Raw genomic sequence first — 10,367 nt, 5'->3', positions numbered from 1 at the left:
AAGATTGAGTTTGAGGAAGTGGAGTAACATCCATGCCGATATGTCACTTAGTAGTTTAGTAATGCGAGAGGAGACTGAAGGGGTGAGGTGAGGGGTAGAAAGATAGATTTGTGTGTCATCAGCATAGAGATGGTACTTAAAGCCATGGGAGTTTATCAAGTGACCAAGGGAGGAGGTGTAGACGGAGAAGAGAAGGGTTCCAAGGACGGAACCTTGAGGGACCCCTACAGAAAGAGGGAGTGAAGAGGAGGAGGCAGTGTTATAGGTAACACTGAAGGAGCGCTGCGATAGGTAGGAGGAGAACCAGGAGAGAGCAGAGTCTCTGAGGCCAAGAGAGTGGAGTTTTTTGAGGAGGAGGGGATGGTCAACCGTATCAAAAGCCGCAGAGAGGTCAAGTAGTAAGAGTATGAAGTAGTGGCCATTGGTTTTAGTAGATCATTAGTGAGTTTTAGTAGGGCAGTTTCAGTGGAGTGTAGTGAACGAAAGCCAGACTGTAAAGGGTCAAGAAGGTTGTTGTCAGTGAGGTGGGAGCTCAGGCGATTGTAGGGTTCTAGGAGTTTAGAGGTAAATGGCAGCAGGGAGATGGGTTTTAAGTTGTTCAGGTTGGTGGGGTCCACGGAGGACTTTTTAAGTATGTGAGTGACGTGTGTATGCTTTAGAGGGGAGCGGAAGGCACCAGTAGAGGGGGAGAGATTGAAGATGTGAGGGAGCATAGGATGGAAGAAGAGGGTGACCGTAGTAGTTGTGAGGGGACAGGATCCAGTGGTGAGGCGGGCTTTTGAGAAAACCTTAGTGACCTCTTCGGTAGTAGCAAGGTCAAAAGAGGAAAGTGTTGAGGGAGGTTTAGTATAAGGTATGCTAAGTGGGATGGATGTCTGTGCAGTGGCGATGCCCCTACGAATTGTGTCAGTCTTGTTTTTGAAATGATTTGCAATCTCGTGAGCAGTGAGTGAGCTACTGGGTGGGGGTGGAAGTGGAGAAAGTAGAGAGTTAAAAGTAGAGAAGAGACGATGAGGACTGGATGACAAGGTATTAATAAGAGTGACAAAGTAGGCTTGTTTGGCAGCATGAAGGGAGGACTTGTATGTTAAGAGAGCAGATTTATATAGGGTGAATGCTTGCTGAGATTTGGTTTTACGCCACAATCGCTCCAGCGCACGACTATGTCGTTTAAGGTTTCTGGTGTCGTCAGTCTGCCAAGGTTGTAATTGTCGGGGCCTGATGCTTCGTGTTGTTAGAGGAGCAAGTCTAATGTGGATGAAAGAGAATTGTTGTAGACAGCAGTGGCCAGGTCAGGGCAGGACAGGGGAGAGATTCTGTCATAGAGTTGGTCAGTTGCAGAGTGGAAAGGAGAAGGGTTCAAGTTGTGAAGGTTTCTGCGGGTAATTGTATGCTGTAAATATGATATACTTTTCTATCTATTTACTAATATTAGCAGCAGAATTAAAAATAGTCAATGCTGATTGAGAGTGTTCCACTTTATGTGGCTCTCTACTTGTAATGTTATTTTATATTCTACACAATAACTACACACATATGTAGTCTTTTTCACTATTCTATTACCTGCAAATTGGTAAAGAATCAATAAAAACTATTGAGATAAACAGGTTTAACACTATTATGCCAGTGTTTATTTTAATAATCATATGTGAAATTACACAATCATTGCCCATTGCGATGTCTTAATGCATTAGCCCATATTTGTCAGAAATATGTCTGGAGTCTATCGGCCTCCTTACAAACTCATGAATCCATGGACATGTGCTTTAAAATCTATTTCTAGACAAGATTTAATTTATTTTTTTTTTGTTTTACAAAGTTGTCACTATGACAGGAAATGAATGGATATCTCTTCAACGTGGGACAGAAAGATAACACAAGCAGTTATTTATTAGATTGTAAGCTCCAAGGATCAGGCCCTCCTATCCCTCTTGTATTGAACTGTATTGTTGCTGTATTGTCTCCCGTTATATTGTAAAGCACTGAGCAAACTGTTGGCGCTATATAAATCCTGTATAATAATAATATAATAATATTAGAAGGGCAGGGAAGGGCTAAAATTTATTTCAGATTTTATTGCTGTTTGTATTTGTATTAGTGATTTCCCCTCGCTTCCTGTCACAGTTACGTCACCAGGACAGAAAGTGGGGGGAAATCTCCCTAAACAGACTTCAATAGAAAAAAACAAAACAAAAAAAACCCAGCTGACATGGGTTTGAAATACTCCCTACTCTTCCTTGAATGTGTCTTCCATTGAAACACATTGCTGTTTAAAACCATCTCCTGTGAATATGTCTTTTATATTTTCATGCCATGTTATGAAAACCAGTGCCCCTGCTTTGTTTATAAGCTGCATGCAGTCTAAATGTACTAGGAATTTATCACAGGGAATTACATCATGAGTTGGACTGTAAATAGGGATATCAAGGTATAGAAGTCTAGGTTTAACTTTGGATACTCCATAAACTCGATGGCTGGGTCCAATACTTCACCTTGTGTATGGTATTGTAAGACCCTCCTGCCTGAATATACTAACAAGCAATCAATTCAATCACAAACAATATTATCCTTACAATAATTTTACCTTTCTTCCTTAAGAACCCGTAAGGGTTAAGAACTGTTGCACTTCTGATACCATGGTCGTGGTGCATATTTGTGTTCAAAATTTGAAACAGTGACTTGGATTTTTCAATTAGATGTTTAATTGAAATACAAACCCGCTCCTATTTGGGGTTAATGACGTTCTGCCTACATTATTTATGGCCAGGTTGGCAGATTTCCCAAGGCCATAAATAGCTAGAGCTCAGAGAATATAGAAGCGGTGAGGGGCACTGCATCTCTTTGCTGGTACTCACAGCAGGAAATCCTATGTGGCATCATAAGTCTTTCTTCTTTGTCAGTGAGATCACAAATCAAAAGGAACTCACTCAACAGTTTGTTAAAGAACTTTATATTACACGTTTGTTACCTAGGATAGCAATGGTATTCTGTAAGAAAATGACTTCCTATTTTGCTCTTTTTGATTGAACTTTATCACTAAAGCAGAGAATGCCTTTACCACTGAGCTACACGTTTTACCATTTAAAGGCCGAAAATGGTTGATTTAAGTTTGGGTGAGCATGGGAAAGTTGGGTCACAAAGTGGTATATATTTCAGAGATCCAGGACTTCCGTGCAGTAGTTTGTTTGCTGTCCTTTCCCATAAGGACATGTGACATCACTAACTTATAGCTGGTATCCCACATTGCCTTTTCTTTCTACATTTGGAAGAAGGTATTAATATCATTCAGTTATGTAATGGCCAAGGCAGTAAGCTGGTATCTGCTGGGGATATCCCCCCACAGGAGCCCTAGTGATACATGATGCCAGCATGTGATACTTACCATGTAATAAGTCTGTGTACATACTCTTTGATTTGTGATAGAACCGATCAAAGACAGATCCAGGTAATTCATTTTTTGTGGCTTGCTTCCCTATTAAATCTGAGATTATATTCATTGTAGCCCAAAAAGTCCCTCACAGACAAATCTTGCTGTGCAATAAAGATCAGATCATCAATCTATGGAAAGAAAAATCTGATCTGATCCCTAAAGAGGCTAGTATACCCCAGGACATAGAGCTCCTCCCACCAACCCATATATAGGTTGGCATATGTGGGCACAAATTTTTTTGTGGTGTTCGACTGGTCCAGTGACATTATGGGATTTATTTACTAAAGCTGGAGAGTCCAAAATCAGACTCCCTTCTGCATAGAAACCAATCAGCTTCCAGGTTTCATTGCCAAAGCTTCATTGAACAAGCTGAGGTTAGAAGCTGATTGGTTTCTATGCAGAAGGGAGTCTGATTTTGGACTCTCCAGCTTTAGTAAATAAACCCCTATGAGTCCTTTCTTTTGTTTTCTCTGGTAGTGGGGTGGACAGTTTTTCTTTCTTTACTGAACAGCACTGACACATCTCTACATTCTGGAGTACTGTGGGCCCATTCTCAGTGTGATGATGTCCCTTCAGGGTTTAGATCCATGAAAGCCTGGGCTCACAGGGGTGGGTTGGATGAAACTGGTACACTGTGGTGGACAGCTCAAGTTTGAAGGTGATTATTACAAAAAAGCATCTTTTATATTTTTGCAGATGCAAGACAGAATTAAAAAAAAAAAAATCCTGGGGTTCCACATTATTATCATAATGTACTGTACAAGTGTCAGCTGCCATTCCTCCACACATACTGCTCTTGATACTGCCAAGGCCATAAAGACAAGCTCTGGAGATAAAACAAGGCCCAGTTTTCCAAATCTAGCAGAGAATAATTGCGCAATGAGTTTCTGTAGAACTGACTCACAGTTTGATTTTGCCTGCCAGAAAGTTGGCTGCAACAATCCTAACAGGGAGTCTGCAAAATGAATTGTGTTTATATTAACCCTAATTGGATTGTGGTCTTTGCTGTCACCTCTGAATTGGGCTTTGAAGCATCCATCCTTGGAAACGTGTTTCTTAACCACACAGAGAAACAAATAGTGCAGCTTTCTGCTGTACCTGCAGACGTCTTATTCAGGAAAAGGAAACTAAAGATCACACGAGAAAGAAAATAAGTTATTTTATTTCAAGATATATAGAATTGGAAATTTCAGTTTAATACAGCTATCGATCACTGCCACTCAAGTAATCTGCAACTCACTGGTAAATAATGCGTAAGGTGAGATTCCTTGTGTAGTGATCGGGGAAATATAAAAACGATTAGCCAAGTTTATCTTAGCATGCAAGAAAATCTCACAGCACAATGTATCTACATGCTGAACATATAAATAGTGCACATAACAATATGGAGCATTTTTACACACATCATATTATATTATTTTACATAATATGTCAATTCTGTACATGTAGTAGGAGCAGCCTTGGATCTATAACCAACCGCTCCATATTAAAACATTATAAAATGAATATTGCAGCTTAATCTTTTTTCAGGAAAAACTGACGAGAGGGTTCCCAGCAATGACGTGGGAAACGGCAAGAGAATTCAGGGTACTGCTGGAAATAATCTGTGGGGAGAAATGGAAAAAGAATGTTATTACATACATCCCAATGATATAAAGTCATTGTCAGCTGCTTCTACATCAGTGTGATGTGGAGGAAGGAGGGGAAGGTGATCACTCAGCAAATGTTTACAAAATCTCCGGCTCAATACTTTAGAAATAGTGAGAGATGTATCCCTTACCAGAGATTCTAGCAGACATTGGTAATTCATTTATTCGTTTATTTGTTTTCACATGCCATCCACGGAATGGTTCTAGTGCAGGGACCAGAGGTAAAGTGGCCAATGAGAGGTCACCCAGAGGTTACCTAGGATGGAAGCCAGGCTCCCCTAGTTCACAGTCAGTGTCATTGCCCTCTAATACAGCGCCTTGTACTTGATGCAATGTGCTACAGTGTTTGTATGATACATTTCTTTAGACATTTAAAAGGCACATTTAGAAGAAGACTTCTTTTTTTTTACTAAAATAAAGGGAGTTATAGTCTTAAAGTAATATTAAATGTTCACTTAAAAAAAAACAACAACATGGTATACTTAACCTGCTTTGTGGAATGGTTTTGCACAGAACAGCCCCAATCCTCTTCTCGGGTCTCCCGCTGGAGCTCCTGGCTTTGCCCCCCTGCTGAGTACCCCCAGAGCAAGCTACTTGCTCTGGGGGCACTTGTGCATGCTCGCACCCAAGACATGGCTCAGCTGCACCTTCTGCTCCCTCCTCACTGGGTGTGATTGGCAGCAGCGGGAGCCAATGACTGGATGGAGAGACCTGGGATATTTGCTACTCTTATGCACAACACTGGATCGTGATCAGGCTCAGGTAAGTATTAGGGGGGGCTGAGGGGGGAGCTATACACTAAAGGATTTTTTACCTTCATACATAAAATGCATGAAGGTAAAAAATCCTTTAGAACCACTTTAACCACTTGCCCTCCAGAGGATTTATCCCCCTTCCTGTTCAGGCCATTTTTTGCGATACAGCACGGCATTACTTTAACTGACAATTGCGTGGTCATGCAACGCTGCACCCAAATGAAATTTATATCCCTTTTTCCCCACAAATAGAGCTTTCTTTCAGTGGTATTTGATCGCCTGTATGGTTTTTTTTTGCACTATAAACAAAAAAAAAACCCAACAATTTTGAGAAAAAAAAAAACAATATTTTTGACATTCTGCTATGAAACCTGTTCAGTAAAAATGTTTAAAAAATCTAATTTCGGCATAAATTTAGGCCAATATGTATTCTACTATATGTCTTTACTAAGAAAAAAATCTCAATACATTTAAATTAATTGGTTTACGGGAAAGTTCTAGCATTTACAAATGGCAGTATTGATACTGGAATTTTTTTTAGTACTGATAATGGCAGCGATCAGCGACTTATAGTGGGACCGCAACGGGCATTTTGACACTGGGGGGAACAGACTTGGTGTCACTGACATCCCCAGTGACACCAATACAATGATCAGTGCTAATAAAAAGGACACAGACACTGTACTAATGACACTGGGCAGGAAGGGGTTAACATGTGGGGCGATCAAAGGGTTAACTGTGTGCTGTTTCACAGTATGCTGTGTGTGTGCTTTCCACTGTAAGCACATGCTTTGTATGGTTTTGCTATGCTATACAGAGCCATACAAAGCAGAGTGCAGGAGTTCCCATCAGAGATACTCGGCAATCACCGGGCTGCCGGCAAGTAATCACTGGCTGGGACCTGGTGATTGACAGTTGAGGCACGCATGCGCCCCCACCCGGAACTGCAAAATCACATATATATACACGTGATTTTGCGCACCCGTGCCACCCTGTAGCAGTGTTTATACTATAGGGCGGCGCAGAACCAGTTAAGAACATTTTTCAGATATATATATGAAACGGATTACTTTAAAGTGACTCTACCATAAGGGAAGTATGATGGGCTGCCATTGCAAGCATCCTTCCAAAAAATACAAGATGCCAGGCTGTGTCTGCCTTAAAGTGTACTTCCACTTTTTTAGCCAAATTGGTTACTTTACTAAATTTAGCACAAGCCACATTCATATAGCATCACCTAAAATTAAAAAATTGCAAATAATTCAAAAGAAAAAATAGTGAAGCACTCTACTTATCACCACAACATTTGTGCAAGAATTGTCATGCATTAACATATATCAAGCGCTGATAACAGTCACAGTTATCATAATATATCATGTGAAAAAACTTAGTGTCCACAGCATCAGTCAATATTCCAATCGTTAATCTTCACTGTGGCACATCAATCCAGATTTGAACACTGTCTGTCCTTAAAAAGTGGTAGAGGTTCAGGGGGTGGACTTTTAGTATTTTAAGTTAATCAGGACGGACTTGATACAGACTCACTCTAACCTCGTTTAATTAATCTTGCAGTCATCCAGGACACCTTGTCCTGAGAAAAAGCTGGGTATTTTTTGAAAAAAACATTTTAGGCATGCTGTGTGAATGGGAACACATAACACACATGAAGTGGAGTTTGCTCAGATTTGACTCAAAAGTGGAAATACGCTTTAGGTATTTCCAAGTACTGAAGGCTTAGGACAAGCTTGCTTGTACATGAGTGTCAGAAAAGTGTCATAACTACTTGTCTCTATACTTGTTCTGGGTCAGCAACGCAGTATTGAAATGAAAGCATCCAAATGACAGCCAGGGAACCTAGCGTTTTCGAAAGGAGAGGTTAGCAATGGCAGTCTACATTAATCTCTCATGACAGGTTTCCTTTATTGTATAAAATGGTTGCTTACCTCTTCCCAGTCAGACAGAAAATAAAATACGTTTGGCTGTCTTTAATAATAGAAAACACCTGTAATGCTTCTGGTAGCCAGAGACCATGTGGTATTTTGCCTAGGCTTTAAGGCTGGGCATCACATAGGTTATACATTCATCAATACATGTTAAGCTATTTAAAGGAGATTTTACCAAGGCGTTGCCCTGGTGTCATGTCCACAGTTTGCTGAGAGGAGGTTTCATACAGCGACACTGTACACAGAACCCACCTGATCCAGTCCACTGCAGTATCCAGAGAAGGGAGTTCCTGGCATATAGGCATCTACACCCATCCATCCCTTAAAGGGACCTCTGGTTAACTGGATCCCTTATCTCCTGTGAGCTTAACAGCACCACCTTTGCCCAGAGGGAGGATTATCCTTGACTAGGATCATATCCGACTCCTAAAGGGGACTCTACTGATTTATTTAATGCGTATATACATTACGCATCTGGTGAGTGCGTATTTCTACCACACTGTTTTGGAGCATCAATACTTGATTTTGTTGTCATTTCTCACCTAGACCTGCACAGACTGTCACTTTTTGATTGCTTCATTTGGCATACTTGTACATTTACGGACATTTTTATATATATATGCTTATTTTTATTAGCGCTGCACTTATTTATTTATTTCAAGTTTTGATGAGGTTTTTGTATTGGTTACCTTTAGTGATTTAACTGCTACTCTTGGAGCGCTCACTTTATATCCTAACTCCAAAGACATGCTGGTAGGTGAATTGGATCCTGTCTAAATTGTCCCTAGTATGTGTATGTATGAATGTAAGTTAGGAACCTTAGATTGTACACCCCTTGAGGGTCAGGGACTGATGTGAATGTTCAATATATATGTGTAAAGCGCTGCGTAAATTGACAGCACTATATAAGTACCTAAAATAAATACATTTTTACTATTATTTTTTTCAGAAAAAACAAAAGTTGAAGGGTTCTTCATCCTGTGTCCTGCTTTATGCCCCTTGCACACGGGCCATCCAGCTGCAGTGTGTCCCTCCTGGTGTTTTAGTATGCCCTGGAGGAATAGGTGCAGTGTCCAGCCCCACCACACTTTATAGTGCTGTGTATAGATAAAAAAAATGCTGACTACTGTAAGCATCCCTGTCAGTGTTAAATGGTTTGACTCAACCCTCTAACTGCCACTTGTGCTGAACAGCTTAGTCTGTCTGTTAAAGGAAGTTTAAAAAATACTGGCCATATCATTAGATCAACAGGTGAAAATAGAGGAAAAAAAAGCCTAATAAAGGGAAACTAATGCAGCCACCACATCTAAAGGCTAAGTTCACCTTTTGAGCATGTTACACCTGTACTTAGGGTGTAACATGTTCAGCACCCACCCCCCATTCTCTGTGACATCTGACAGGCGGTTTTCTCCCCTGCAGCCATTGTCACATTGTAAAATTAGCACAGCTATGCCGGCCTCCGCCCACACAACTGTGTCATTCATTCACATAGATTTGTAAATGAAAAAACAAAAGTCTTGTCTGCCATCGCAGCAGCCAGGCTTGTAGTTTCAATGGACTGCGAGCATGCTGAGCGTGCTCGCAGTCCATTCACCCTCCCTCTAGCTTTCAAAATTAAAGCTGGTACAGATGTATGGGCAAAAGGCAGGAGGGAGAGTGTGCAGAAGCCTAACATTGCACCTGCATCCACTGATCACAGGTACAATACTTTGCAGGCTCCTGAGAAAAAAAATAATAAATGCACAATTTAATATACAGATAAAATAAATGTAATTCAACTGTTATCAATCTGCATTGGATACAAAATGTAGCAAAGCATAATAAATACAAAACACAGTATCACAATTGATACAGTTTGTAACAAAATAGCTCATATTATAGAGGCAATCTAATTATGAAAATGCCTTTGAGTTGCAGTCAATGATACAAGTAAAAAACCTTTGCCAGTTTCAGCCTTGCAGCTCTTGAAACAACAGAGAGGAGCACTCTTTAGCTAATATCAAACATAGATAGAATGCAGTGGCATAGTGTAGCAATTATTCTTTATTAAGTAAAAAGTAATACACTTACAAATGTGATCTTTGTACACTTAGCATGTAGACAAAGGCAATTTATATCCTGGAATCATTGCTAGCACCACCAGTATGGGTGTTTAGGTGTTAACATAAGGTGGAATTTTTGGTTGATGAACATATTTTATAATTGCACAGGGAAATCATCCCTAAACATCAGTTGTACCTGACTGTAGCCAGTGGAAAACAGAAATCTGTCTGTCTGTTGAACAAGTGGTCCATCAAGTCTGACCTATTTTTTTTTTTTTTATTTATACATGTTTGTATTCTACTTTTTTGTGTTTTTTTTAACTGTTTTGTCTGAGTATAGCTATGTGTGTCCCAAGCATGTTTGAAATCACTGTTGACCAACTCACTACCTCTGCTTGAAGTCTGTTCCAAGCATCAACTACTCTTTCAGTAAATAATACTTTCTAAGATTATACCTTTCCTGCTGATAGTTTTAAGCTTTAAGTTTTAATAATGCCCTCCTGAACCTTAATTACCTCCTTTGTGTATATAAAAGCTTCAATAATATC

The 10,367-nt window shown here is 40.1% G+C and overlaps 1 protein-coding gene across 3 annotated transcripts in view; it reads right to left on the bottom strand.

The window, feature by feature from the left end:
• Positions 1–4,576: 4,576 nt before the first annotated feature.
• The window catches only part of SCAPER (S-phase cyclin A associated protein in the ER), a 363,489-nt gene continuing 357,698 nt past the window's right edge, over positions 4,577–10,367 (bottom strand). For all 3 annotated transcript variants that reach the window (XM_089655289.1, XM_089655291.1, XM_089655290.1), the window contains exon 31: positions 4,577–5,034. In XM_089655289.1, coding sequence (XP_089511415.1) covers positions 4,946–5,034 — 89 coding nt within the window. In that variant the 3' untranslated portion in view covers positions 4,577–4,945. The remainder of the gene's footprint in view (positions 5,035–10,367) is intronic.

Source organism: Staurois parvus, unplaced genomic scaffold (genome assembly GCF_062004578.1).
Source record: "Staurois parvus isolate SC_StPar_1 unplaced genomic scaffold, SC_StPar_1.0 ptg000832l, whole genome shotgun sequence".
Lineage (NCBI taxonomy): Eukaryota > Metazoa > Chordata > Amphibia > Anura > Ranidae > Staurois > Staurois parvus.
This window is presented reverse-complemented; position numbering and strand designations above follow the sequence as displayed.